Genomic DNA, 13,639 nt, shown 5'->3' with positions numbered 1-13,639 from the left:
TTTTAAATAATAGAGTAGAAAATGAATTTAAGTACACCTTTTTTATGAAGTGGGTGAATTTATTATTTTACAGCAGTAGATATACATTTACAAAATTAAAAAAACATCACCCAACTGTACCCTTGTACCCTTTCCTCTAAAAAATTTTATATTACATTTTTTTTATACAGAATCAGATTGTAATAGAAGACTGCATTGAGGGAATGTTTATGAATGAACAGCATGTGGGAGCATTTTTTTATGTCAAAAATATGTACAGACACACAGAAAGAGTATATATATATGTGTATTTTCAAGTTGTATGTGTTTTCTTTAGCATCCCAGTGATGATCTTCACCACCATCAGTCCACTGAAAAGAAACATTTATATAGTAAATGTGATAATTGTCTGTTTGTCTCAGGTCAGTAAATGCAAAGGTCTACAATCTACACTGGCGCAGCAGCATCTGACAATAAAAGAAAATATGTCTTACCTTGCTAAAGTCATTAAACCAGCTGGCATGAACTTCCACGAGTTGAGAAATCGCAGTCCCATCACCACGGCCAGTGTCCCCGAGGTGCCTGCAGGGAGACAGTTGTTGTCATGTATTTATGAAAGCTGCAGTTGGACTGTCACACTGTGACAAACTAAACTTGCTCACCGAGTGAAAGCCAGACATTCTTGGGATTTTGAGATGCCAGATAAGCACCGACTGCAGCCAGCAGGCCAAAAAGGAGCCCTGCAGCCAGAGAGGTGACGCTGCCTGCGGAGGAAACACAGCTGGGTTTTATTTTGAACTGTTTAATTATATTTGGTGCATTTTTTTTTCTCTCAACTCTCCATTTTTGACCTAAGAAACTAATTATCTACATTTTATCTGCAGAATTATACTGTATGTACACTAAGATGCCAGTTTATTAGGGACAACTAGCTATAAGACATCAGCCCTGCAGAAGAAAAATCAATCTTCATTAAGGTTATAATATCCAGTTTTGTTTAAACTGATTTAGAGAGGTGTTGTGTCAACATCATGATCATTTTGGACGATTTTGTGGTTATACTGAGAAGTGTTTCTTATATTTATACACCTTACTTATTTCACTGAGGTCAGACTAAATAATGAAAACACTTCTAAGTGTGAGGGTTTACTGCTTTTCCTTTTAAAATTATTTTATGTCATATTTTTAAATTCTATACTATTAGTACTGTATGAACCAAACAATCAACTGAATAATCAAGTAAATAATTAGATGATGAATTCACAATGAAAGTATTTATTATCATTACATTAGTTTGAGTCCTGTACAAAATAGTTAACAATGAGCTCCATCTCATACAACTACAGCAGTAAAATGCTGTTTTTATATTAATGTATGAGTGATAATATTAAAGTAGAACAGTAACGGAGGCATTTTTATACTTTTAAAATACTTGAAGTACATTTTTCTGATATGACTTACACACTTTTACTCAAGAAACATTTTCAGTTTGTACTTTTAAGTACGGAAAGTTTCTGAATAACATTATTTCCTCCACCACTGTTATATCTAAACACAAACTATGTTGGTGTGTGTCTCTCCTACCTGCTTTAACATAACCCATGATTCCTCCTGCTGACACCAGAGCAGCATAGGTGAACCCAATCCAGTCTACAGCCATGTCAGGAGACCACAAACCTGCTGCTGTAAATCACTTTATTTTAACACAAACTGTCAACAGCTGAACAATTACAAAATAGCGATAAAGTGTCTGCCAATCATTGAGCCATTAAAATATTACCAAAAACGTATGAAAACTAGCCCTACCTGAATTTGAAAACAAGCTTGGCACACAACTTCCGCACCCTGACCATATCCCTTCCGGTGTACTACGGCGCTTTCAGAATAAAAGTACGTAACTGTTTTTCATTATTTTTAACTGATTATTTCTCATCAGGTTTGAACAGAGCCAAACGAAACACGTGATGTTTCAAACTCGACTCATGACGATCATACCACCAAGAAATCAAATATATATCCCTCAGAACATACAATATGCAGCTGTGCTTTATCGCCTCCCTGTGGTCACCATGAGTAAATGCATGTGACAATGAAACTCAAGCTAAAAAAAAAACAACTGTTCATGGATTATAAAACATTTTTATTGTTGGCTGTGTCATTTCTATTGTCATTTCTCTTCTTTTCAATGTTGACAGCCAAATATATTCACAAAGTCTGTTCTTAAAAGGCTGTAGCAATCACAAAAAGCACATGCATATGTGACAAAGTATAAAACAGTCCATGAATGAAAAAACAGATTTATTTTCCAATTTATTTTCCAGTGCCCTTTTTCTTCTTTTTGGGTTTGCTCTCGTCTTCCAGAATGACTTCTTCTGCTGTGATTCGGACTCTCTTCGTTTTTGAAAGCTCCTGAGCGAGCTCTGCGAACAGGAGCGAACAGAGGGAGTGTGTTACACAGAAGTTAAACCACAAGGCTCCTTATTCTAGGAAGAGAAAGCTGAACCACCTACAGTGCATCCCTATCAACATGGAAACTAAAAAGACCAAAATCGCCAGCCAGTCAGTTTAACATCTAATATCTATAGATATAGACGTGCCATGACATGCAACGAGAGTCAGTGTTTTCAGGACCTTCAGACGTTGTTGCCCGAGCTGCTGGTTCCTCAGCGATCTGCTGCACTGATGAAGGTTTCCACACAGCCAGGCACGTCAGTCTGGCCATTGTGTTCACTTCCCCAAGGAGAGAGGGAGACTCGAGCTCCTGTTGGACAGTAAGAGTACATTGCTAGATCAGGTAACAACAGTGTCACTTTGCTAATCTTTGCTTTTATTATAACAGGTTTTATTATGTCAGACATTTTCACTACTTATCTGACTATATCTGCATATCTTATTGTAGTTATTATTGCTTGAACTTCATTACTCTGATTTGCTGAGTAGATACAGTATGTAAATTGGTCGTTGTTTTAAAACATACACTGCTGCTGCAAATTCAGTGTTGTTGAATTTAAATGTTCATGTATAACACTATAGACGTGCCTCTTTTAGATGGAGTTTCCACATTTTGATGAATCCGTCGTTTGAAGCCGTCACCAGCACGCAGTAATCCTCCATCATGAAACTGTCAACTGCTTTCACTCTGAAATCACAAGAGGATATAAATTTCTCTGTCCTCATCATCAGTAATGCATGCTTAGAAATACAACTCAAAATACTTTAAATACATGAATCTGCAAAATAAAAAACACTATGAATTTACCTGGTTTCATGAGCCTTAAACTCACACACCCATGTTTTTTTTCCTACATCACATAACCTCACAAATTCATCGTCCCCTGCGACGGCCAGGATGGAATTCTGAAAAACAAGCAGGATTACAACATCTATGTTAAGTGCAACGTCTACATTTTTCAACCTATTCTCCCCATGTTTTGTGTCTAAGTGACTAATGGGAACAACAGTTTTTGAAAGTGGTCAAGTATTGAGCCACAACGCCGCAGCCGGCAGCCACAAAATGCTGCGATGCAATCCTTCTGGACAAAATGCACCATCAATTTATGTCAACTAAAAGTGTTTGTTTTTGCCACTGGCAGGTCCAGATTGTTATTATAAGTGTCTGACAGCATTATGCAAAGGACTCAAACATTTTTCTTACATTTTCGCTCAACCTGACTGTTTGTTTTCGTGTCTATCCAAGGCTCACTCAATGAGAAGCCTTGCTGCAGCGCTCTCTCTCAATACTGGACCAATTAAAAAAATAGTTGTACCCATAAGTCACTTAGAAACAAACACATGGGAAAACGGGGTTCAGGGTGAAAAACTACAAAATTTCCCCTTGAAATTACAGGGTTTGTTTTGTTGATGTTGCTTATTACTGAAGTGCAACAAGCTCTATATCACATATACAGTAAGTGCAGCTTTTGTCAGAACTCACATTTAAGAACTTAACAGATGAGATCCTCTTGGGGTTTTTGACTGTTCCTGTCACAGAGGCTGTCTCCAGGTCGTAGATGCTCACTGTGTCATTCACCACGGTCACATATTTATCTCCATCTGGAGACCATCTGACAATGTGCGCATCTGTGTAAAGCATTGAGAAATAAAGGTTGAACTCATTTCAGACATAGTTCTGTTGCTAAAAGAACATAAACAGAACATTTCCTTCACTTCACAGTCCAAGAGGACGCTTACTCTGTTTTATGTTTTTGATGAAGGCCGATCGTCCGTTAGTCAGATTCCATGTTCTACAAGAAAAAAAAAGTCACAACAATTATTTTTGATTCCCTGTTAAACTAATCATCTGCCTGACAGAGTTTCCGTGAGTTTCTGTGAATTTTACCTGAGAGTCTTATCTGTCCCAACTGAAAGTGCAAGTTTTCCAGACGGATGGACGGACAGCGATGTGACATGACCACTGAGGAAAACAACAACATTAAGCAAGTTACTTCACTTCGTCCCATCAAACAAAAAATACATGTCAACAATCACACAAACAAAATCAACTCAGTGCTTCTGCAGCAGCAGCTCTCTCTCTCTCTCTCTCTCTCTCTCTCTCTCTCTCTCTGTGCTTACTGGTGAGCTTTGATGGATTTGAGACACTCCCACTTCTTTGTGCTCCACACACATATGAGTCCATCTTCTCCTCCGCTCAGTAAATGAGACGCCCCATAAAACTCCAGGCAGGTGATGGTACCTGTGTAATAGATGGAGGTTTGCGTCAGGTGTACTTATATTTTATTTCATGATAACTTCTGCACTATTTTATGTTTAATTTCTTGTGTCTGGGATTCTCATATTTACATACATATTTTTTTTTTTAATTTATTTTTTTAAATAGTAATAGTAGCATTATCGGAGGGAGCCTGAGACAAAAAAATTTCACTGCCAACAGCTGCTAACTGTCCATATATACTCCATCACTGCTGATTCCTTCATATTTCCATGTAGAAAGTTTAATTACTTCACATGAATATCACCACAGGCCACAGACAATGTTAGACATCCATAGGAAGGCCCTGTGGGGAGATCTTGTTGCCACTGATCCACAGCTACTTGTCAGCATGCATACCTTGATGCCAAACAGAAGTCACTCACCGTCATGATGCAGCAGAGCTCCGTGTTCAGTCCTCTTCTTCATGTCATAAAGCTGTATGGTCTCATCTTTGCTTCCTGTGACAACAAACCTCTCACTGGCTGCAGCAGCTGATATGGATGCAGTGTGGGCGTGATGTGTGAAGTCTGCCGTGGCTGTCCACTCCTGCATGACAAACAAAAACACGTGAAACAACTGGAAATAATGGACACTTTGCAATAAGTGAAATGCTGATCCTGAAAAAAGCCCCATAGCATTTAGGATTATCAGTTGGGGTCACCAAATGCATTAAAAACAAAAGGTCACATTCTCCATCATCCCATTAATATACATTAAACCTTTGGCATTACACAGATTGTTGCTCTGCAGGTCTGCCTACCAATCCCAGTAAATACAACACAGTAACTATTATACACAACTACAGAATAAGACACTCAAACATACCTTCTCATCCGTTTTCACTCGGTAACCAAAGGCGATCTGCTCGTAGCTCCCAGCAATCAGCTCCAGTACAGCTGCCATGCCGCCACTTGGTCAGGGGGCTAAGCTAGCCGGCTAGTTAGCTTTTAAACTTTACCTCTTCCTATCGCCTGGGTTAAGCAACAGCTAATAACAGCTAGTAACAGTCCAAGCAGAGACCTACACGAGAAACACCGCCACTATAAATAACGTGAACAACGTGGTGAACCTATTTAAACATGACTATTGACTTGCTACTTTTGACAAACCCACTCCAAATCCAAAACAACGTGTGCGGCTCGTGCGCATGCGCAATAATCTACTTCCCTCCATTAGGTGGGTGGTGGTTTTCAAAATAAAAGGCAGTGGTGTGAAAACATGCGTTTTTGAGCCAGGCATTTTTGATGCTGATTTATATACTTTAACGATGTGTAACGTTATAAGCGTGTACTATCTGTAAGCCTCAAAACAAACAAACAAACAAACAAGCAAGCAAACAAGTAAAAAGCACCCCCCCCAAAAAAGCCAAAAAATAAAAAATAAAAATAATCTCAAAATTGGACAAGGACCTTGTAAAAAACATATTCTTGGCCTCATTTCGAGGAGTTATGATGCTGTGAGAAAAATTAAGTGACTGTTCAATAGTAAATGACAATGAATGAGACTGAAGCCTGCCACCGCAATAATTAGTTATATAATAATTGAGAAAAGCTATAGTTTATCAACTTAAATTTGCATTTAAACTACATAAAAATACAGTACAATAAGCTTTTGTTAATAGGCTATTTCCTAATATGTCTTTGAACAATGGAATACTTTGGGGTTTATGGTTAGGGTTAGGGGTCTAGAGTTACAACATTTAACTTTATATTAATAAATCATATGAACCCATAATCCTAACCTTGGTTATAACAACTCGTCAGATCTTTTATAATTTCCCGACAGAATATTTTAGTTCAGAGAGCCCAGGGTCTTCATGTTAGTTGCTGTTTCCAGCAAAATAGTCTCATTTTTTGTTCATTTGCTTGAACTCAGGTTACAGAAATACAATTAAACAACTGTTTGTAACTAATGTTTTTAAGACAAAGCATCAATTAAAAATCAATGCATGTTCAATAATCAGCTGATCTCTATGAATACCAAACTTTGCTCACAGTAAGCCCATTGTACATTTTGTATTACTCTACTACGACCACAGGATGAGCCCCGCCCATCTAATGACAGAGGGGAGGGGCGAGGGCGTCTACGTGTCTCATGATTGGCTGGTTCCGTTGTACACATCATGATTGACGCCTTAGATAACAGTCCGCAACTATAGTTTTTCAGAGGATGAGAAGTCTCAGTGAATTCCTCCGCTGAACAGAATCATGGCAAGAAGGTAAGGTTTGGATTATAGATAATAGAGATACACCAAGATAAGTTAAGTTTAAAAATCTGTCTTCAGTTCTTGTTTTGTGCAGGTGTGGAGGACACATTTTCAGCCACTTTTAAGCCCGAGGCGTTCAACCAAGACAGAAATATTTGGTGTAAACATAAGCCAAAGTGTAACATGATACGTCTCATGGTTGTTTTTAATGGAAATGTCGAGAAAAAATTAAAGGTTAGCAGGTTTTATTTCTTAAATACAAATGTCCATCTGGTTCAGACCAACCAACAGCTGCTATCAGTGCAGAGTACAGTCAGTACAATGGATATCTGCATGTTGTGTGTTTGTATTTGTTTGTGTGTGAGTGCTGCAGGGTCTGGTAGAGATTAGGGGGGTTGTATTATATAACAACAGGACAGGACCAGACTAGAAACAAATAGCCTCTGCTGCAGTCAAAGTGTGAAGCTGTTCTCCCTTGTGATATTCAACTGAAGCCTGACTAAATTAAGATCAGAGAAGTTTCTGTACTGCAATGTGCTCCTTCCTGTCATTTGCTTCTTACTCAACTTTTTTTCCCCCTGAATGTGTCAGACATCTGCTCAGTTTATATGACAGGAAGGGAGGGACAGTTATTTTTGATACTTGCAATGGCATTGTCACTTGAAGACAACGCACAGTGATGAGGGGACGGAGCAGACACAAAGGCTTTAAACTCATAAAAGCATCTGATCATGGTGTCATATTAAACAACCCTGAATCATATTTCTTTGGCCAAGTTTTAATAGCACCCATAAAAACAGCATCTGGAAGGTGCATGTATCTCAAGTTACAACCTACCTCAAAGCCATGCAGTTGTAACCTAATGATGGAGGCGTGGTTCCTTTATGGAGCTATGGTGTTCCCTACTAGTATATTGCTTTCTTCTGCAAGCATTGTGTTGTCTATAAAAGGTGCAAGACAGGTCCCCTTGTACAGTGCAACAAGCTCATCCTGTGGCTCTCTGGATAATACCTGATAAACTTGTTTCAAACTGGACTGTCAACATGTATCCTGTCATTTTGGCCATGTACGTACAGTATAACATCTGGAGGTTAAGGGTCAGCTCACCTAAATCACTGAAGAATACAGTGTCCCCATAGTTGTGTGTAGCCAGGGTAAAACGTAATTGTATTATTTGATTTTTAGGCCACAGAAATCTCAGAACTTCTGCAAATAAAACTAGACTACAGTGTCTGCAAGGGGAAGTACCACTAAGGAGAAAGCGGAATAATGTTTTTTAGTGGTTTTTAAACAAATGCAGCCACAATATGATCCCAGCATTTGAAACATCCTTTTGTTTAATCAAGAATGTGTAGGATATTGTATATTTTAAGGGTCACCTCTCACACTGACTATTTTGTTCATGTTTTCCATTTAGGTACATCATTGTAGGTATCCAGATGCATGTATTAATGTTGAATAATCAGCCCTACATTAAAACTAATCACCTACAAATGCTTTAATTTGCATTTTTCTCATAGATTCTTGCTTGAATCCTGTGCAGCTGTTATCATTTTTGCTCTCATCTATGTTGTAGCTCCACTCTCTCACACTTTAATGCTTTTGTGTTATTTATTTTTACTGCTTTGACCACCTGACTCTACCTCTGCTGCATGGCCACAGCTCCTGCTGGTCATGTTTTGTCGACGCTTTGGAACGTATCTTCTCCACTACAAGGTCACCGGTTGTCATTCATGTGTTGTACTCATATGTGACGATATATTTTTCTCTTTATTGGGCCTTAACTGAAGGACTTGTCTTGGTATGTTGCAGCAACTTCCTGTTAACTACAGTTATCTGGATGAATTAATCAGGCAGCACACTGTCATAAAAGGATGCCGATGAGGGGGAGGTTTCCTGAACGACACTATTTGGTTGGTTTAACTGGTTGATTTAATCAGTGGTGGTAGAACAAGAGACGTCTTTCAAACTCATGCTGGCTGTGGAAAACAAACATCTTCTTCTTCTTTTTTAACCCAAAGAACAGGCTTTTTTCACAGAAGACATTTAGCTGCTTCCGTTTCAGGGTCCTTATTAGTAACGTGATTTTCCCTGTGTAACAACTCAAAATGTCTGCTGTCAAAAAAAAAAAGCCTTTTTTCACTTTCTTGGATATCTTTATAAGTTTGACCAGATTCCAAAATGTGTTTGTTACAATGTTTTATCACAGTAAACAGTCCAACCAGGAGCTCACTGAGGTGCTGAACGACCTCTGGCGCCTGGATACAAACCGTCTCAAGCCGGGGACTGATTACATAATTTCCCTCCAGGTCAGCACCACAAGTCTGCCTTCATTGCCTCTCTGCAGTGCAAAACACTACTGAGATGCATGCAGTACATGCAAACCCCAGAGAGTTACATGCTGATGTCTGTCTGTGTATCTGTGTGTGTTGTGTTCAGGGGAGAGCAGGTTATGTGGCTCAGGGCAGCAACTATGCCAGAGACAGGGCCAGGGCCCCACTCTTCACATATGTCAATGAAGACAAACTCAGGAGCATTGAGACATACTTACGTAAGTACCAGTGCATGTAATCTATTAAACTCCACCTTAAAAACCATCTTTAACAAGCGTGTTTTTTAAAATGCAGATTTCATCAACTTGCTGGACAACTATGAGATGTCCACGGGTGTAGCAGAGACGGTGACGTCAGAGGAGCTTCAAGAGAACAGGCTCTTCATTGATTCCATCGTGGAGACCGAGCTCATGAAGGTGCAGTGGCTGTGAGAGAGAGGGAGCCCATCTCTTTAACACATCTATCATCACAATCAGACAGCACACACTGATCCTACACAGCAGCTGTTCACACTCCTGGTTACCTCCCGAAATGCTGACAGAGATTCAAGCTGTATTCCACTCTGTGACACTTTTATAACCATTTCGTTACAGGCTGAAGCAGTTAGCGGACTATTAAGAAGTTTTGCTTAACATGATGTCCAGCATAAGAATGAATATTTGAATGAAATGTGTATACAGCATGCACCCAAAAATTCAGCTACAGACTGCACAAAAGAGTTAAGATTCAGTACAGTGGATGAGTAGAATGCATTCAACTGTATACCATATGCCAGTGGTTCCCAACTGGTGGATCGTGGTCCAAAAGTGACTCACAAACATGTCAAGTTTGTAAAGAGCACACTTTATTTTTAAGTACAGAGAATGTCCATCACAGAGTTTTTATTCTGAGGTGCCATTTCCTGCTGTAGAGTGCCTGAATAATGGACAGCTATTTGACGGAGATAGCAAACTAGCTTGACGACATGGCCAAACGCAAGTATGATGCTACATGTATTAATCAGAATCAGAATTACTTTATTGATCATTTACTTTATTGTGAAACAAGTACAAAGAAAGCTAAAAGTTGGTGATAACTAAGAAACTATCAGGAGCAACTACAACAGGCAGCATGCACGGTCGACACATGCGCATCAAACTGTGTGGACCACGAACCAATGACTAAGGAGAAAAATGGACCCTGTGGCTGGACCAATTGGGAACCACTGCCACATGCTATCACAATATAAAAATACCATACTGTAACTTATCTTTCATATATCCTCCTGAGACGCTGTGTCCTCATATCAGGACATCACATTTTGGGTTTACTGCACGTTATACTCCATTCTGCTTAACGTAGACCTTGTTTGTGGACACTTATTTGTGCCATCCAGTGGTAGTAAGGGCACAATACAGTAATCAATGTTCAAAAAAAGGATGCCAGCCATCTCTGCCAAGTCAGTCTGCAGCCGATCCTGACCGACACAAAAGTGGACAAGGTCCAAAACCTGATCACATTTTATGGTTGAAACTTGTTCATTTTGACCAATTTTAGCAACCGTAACAAGTTAAGACACTGTTAATGAGGAAGTGCTCATTTGAGGACACTGGGACTTGATTATTGTCTTGTTTGAGGACACTGGGACTAAATTATCGATTTCAAACTTATCGTGTCCTACAAATCCCACATAGCTAGGAGAAATTAATTAACCAAATAAAAGTTCAGATCTCAGGAGGATATTACACTTTTTGTGTGTGTGTTGTGCATCCTTATCTCCACCACGCGTATCGCAGTGCACCTGAAAATCGCTTATTTCTTCCACCCCTAGTGATAACCAGTATATGAGCCCAGTGCAGAGCAGCGACAATTTGCTAGCCAGGATACACACACACAGAGACACACATGCACTAACATGCATCTGCAGCCAGACCGGCTACCACAACAAGAAACAGAGAAGCTCAGATTACAACACACACAGAGGGAGTGTGACTTCATTCTCTGCTCAGGGCATCATTACACCACTATATCTTCACTTAGCAAGTTGTTTACTGCTGTATTAATGCTCTGAATGTTGTGAAGAGCTCCTTTAATAGCTGCTCTAGCTGCTTTATAATATTAATAATAAACTTTATTTGCAAAGCGCTTTTCAAAATAAAGTTACAAAGTACTTAACATGGTTGATCCTGGATTAAAAACAATGCGGAATTCAAGCAAATAAAATGAGGCAATTCTATGAAACACAAGATAGGCTATATATAAAATATATGAAATAAGCAGTGTGCTAAAACTAATAAAAGGCTTTTTGAACAGATACGTTTTAAGAAGTGATTTAAAAGATGTCACTAATTCAGCAAGCCTTAGAGAAGCCTGGTCACCTTTTGTTTTGAGCTGGGACTGAGAACAGCCAATAGAGCCCTGCGGATCTGAAGATGTGACCCAACTCATAGGGCAGCAGTATCTCAGCAATGTAGCCAGGGGCTAAGCCATGAAGTGCTTTAAAAGTGATCAGTAAAATCTTAAAATCAATTCTAAAACTGACTGGTAACCAGTGAAGAGAGGTTAAAACAGGGCTGATATGGCCATGTTTTCTAGTGTGAGTTAAAAGCCGAGCAGCTGCATTTTGTACCAGCTGAAGCCGTGAGAGCTGCTTTATTACAAGATCCTCCTCAGGGAGTTTGCTCAGCTGTCATGGGTATGTAGATGTTCAAATATCTGTTTTTCTGAGCATTTTTAAGACTTCTTGTTCATATTGCCTTAAAAGTTTGAAACATTTTTACTATTCCCAAGCTTGAACTGTCATCATACTGTTTTCTCTTTGTAGTGTGCTCACAAGTATCTGGTCAAGAAGGGGCAGTCGTCATCAGACCCTGGACAGTTCAAGAGACAGCTGTACGACATCTGGTTCCGCCTCTACCACAGGGACAGAAATGGAGGGTGAGTTTCAAAGTAACAGCAGGGGGAGCTACTGCAGTGTAGAGAGATGTGATACTAGAGGTGAGCAGAGAGCACACAGGTTTAATCATCTACAGAATAACTGGTGGAAGTCCACCTTGACTGTTTTCTGCTGCTGAATAAACTGGCATGGAGACAGATGAATATTTTTCTCAAGAATCAAAAAGGAATCTAAATTTTTACATGAATAAATACAGCGATACAACAACGATACATTTGTTTGTTACACTGAAAAAAATCTTAAAATTGCATGCATATAATATTCAGCTGCTTCTGTAAAGAAGGGTTGCAGGTGGTGTTACATTGAGTGCTTTCATTTGGTATCTAGGCAGCAATGCAAACACAGTAGATTAGAGGAAATAAAGTTCTAATCTCAGATGACTGAGGTCATACGTGGAGACTCAATAAGCCTGTCTTTGAAACTTATTGTTGTTTTTTTCATCACAGAGAGGATTCCTGTGGCTTTGAACATGTGTTTGTGGGAGAGACCAAGTACGGCCAGGAGATTATGGGTCTCCACAACTGGGTCCAGTTCTACCTGCAGGAGAAACACAACCATGTTGACTACAAAGGCTACAAAGCAAGAGACAACAAAGATACAGTAAGACAACACTTTGTTACCATGTGCATTATGAAGATCTTCAACACTCTAAACACCTAATAAATTATGTATGTATGATTGTTTTACAGCCTGATGAAGACGACCACGTCCTGAATCTGCAGTTCAGTTGGAAAGGCCTGGTGAAGCCGGTCGGTGGCTGTTTCATTGGTGTCAGCCCAGAGTTTGAGGTGGCTCTCTTCACCATCATCTTCCTCATGTCGAATGAGAAGATGACGTCTGTGATGGTGAAAGTGGACGAGTACGTGCTGGAGCTGGTTGTCTATCGGCACGGGAGATCCATCGGCACGTCCTACCCTAAACTGCTCAGCAGCAACCACAGAGATCTGTAATATCACTACATCTGAGCTGTCAGGTGTCAGCTGTCAGCTGTCATGTAAACATTTATATTTACAGTTTAACAATATGTGTTACACTTTCATTTTGTACCTATGCAGTATAATCCAAGACAAATCCAGATCAGGTTCTCTTTGCACTAAATGTCAGGCTCAAAGTGTCAATAATGAACAAAGTTTTCAGCCTAAACCTCCTGATCTGGATTGATATCATGGAAGGAATATAACTTTTTATTAATCATTTTTACATGTTATTCTGTATACTGTTATTGAGTAAAAAATACTCTGGTTACAAAGTAGTGCTGTCATTTTTATCCTTTAATGTTCATGTAATTAGGCCAGATATTTCACAATATTTAGAGAGATAATACAAAAATTAAGTATCGTTAGATTCTGTGTTTCTGATAGCTATAAAGTGTGGTCTCTTTTGCCTTGATTTTAGTCTGTCAGGTAGACTTCCTTTCAAGCAACATAAAAATCAAAGAGTAAACTCTGATAAAATCATGTCATCAAAAGCTGAAA

General features: G+C 39.3%; 3 protein-coding genes across 5 annotated transcripts; 1 reads left to right on the top strand and 2 right to left on the bottom strand.

The window, feature by feature from the left end:
- Window positions 1-48: 48 nt before the first annotated feature.
- On the bottom strand, window positions 49-1,970 carry LOC125902333 (transmembrane protein 14C-like). 3 transcript variants are annotated; one of them, XM_049598592.1, is made up of 5 exons: window positions 1,786-1,970; window positions 1,564-1,672; window positions 642-743; window positions 474-561; window positions 49-350 (listed from the first exon to the last, which is right to left on the bottom strand). In XM_049598592.1, the coding sequence occupies exons 2-5, from the start codon at window positions 1,637-1,639 to the stop codon at window positions 293-295; spliced, it is 324 nt and encodes a 107-aa protein (XP_049454549.1). In that variant the 5' UTR covers window positions 1,640-1,672; window positions 1,786-1,970; the 3' UTR covers window positions 49-292. The 3 variants fall into 3 exon arrangements, with proteins under 3 accessions (XP_049454549.1, XP_049454546.1, XP_049454545.1); XM_049598589.1 differs by having other exon boundaries at window positions 1,564-1,659; XM_049598588.1 differs by having other exon boundaries at window positions 52-350; window positions 1,564-1,662.
- A 128-nt stretch (window positions 1,971-2,098) lies between these two features.
- pak1ip1 (PAK1 interacting protein 1) lies at window positions 2,099-5,820 on the bottom strand. The gene is made up of 10 exons (XM_049598587.1): window positions 5,516-5,820; window positions 5,074-5,236; window positions 4,552-4,672; window positions 4,319-4,393; window positions 4,171-4,223; window positions 3,914-4,059; window positions 3,239-3,336; window positions 3,019-3,118; window positions 2,611-2,740; window positions 2,099-2,399 (listed from the first exon to the last, which is right to left on the bottom strand). Exons 1-10 carry the CDS (start codon window positions 5,591-5,593, stop codon window positions 2,290-2,292), a joined length of 1,074 nt encoding a protein of 357 aa, XP_049454544.1. The 5' UTR covers window positions 5,594-5,820; the 3' UTR covers window positions 2,099-2,289.
- Window positions 5,821-6,795: 975 nt separating this feature from the next.
- On the top strand, window positions 6,796-13,413 carry LOC125902475 (uridylate-specific endoribonuclease C-like). The gene is made up of 7 exons (XM_049598823.1): window positions 6,796-6,908; window positions 9,106-9,205; window positions 9,336-9,447; window positions 9,524-9,645; window positions 12,033-12,145; window positions 12,611-12,764; window positions 12,854-13,413. The coding sequence occupies exons 1-7, from the start codon at window positions 6,898-6,900 to the stop codon at window positions 13,112-13,114; spliced, it is 873 nt and encodes a 290-aa protein (XP_049454780.1). The 5' UTR covers window positions 6,796-6,897; the 3' UTR covers window positions 13,115-13,413.
- The last annotated feature ends 226 nt before the right edge of the window (window positions 13,414-13,639 follow it).

Source organism: Epinephelus fuscoguttatus, linkage group LG15 (assembly GCF_011397635.1).
Source record: "Epinephelus fuscoguttatus linkage group LG15, E.fuscoguttatus.final_Chr_v1".
Classification (NCBI taxonomy): Eukaryota; Metazoa; Chordata; class Actinopteri; order Perciformes; family Serranidae; genus Epinephelus; species Epinephelus fuscoguttatus.
This window is presented reverse-complemented; position numbering and strand designations above follow the sequence as displayed.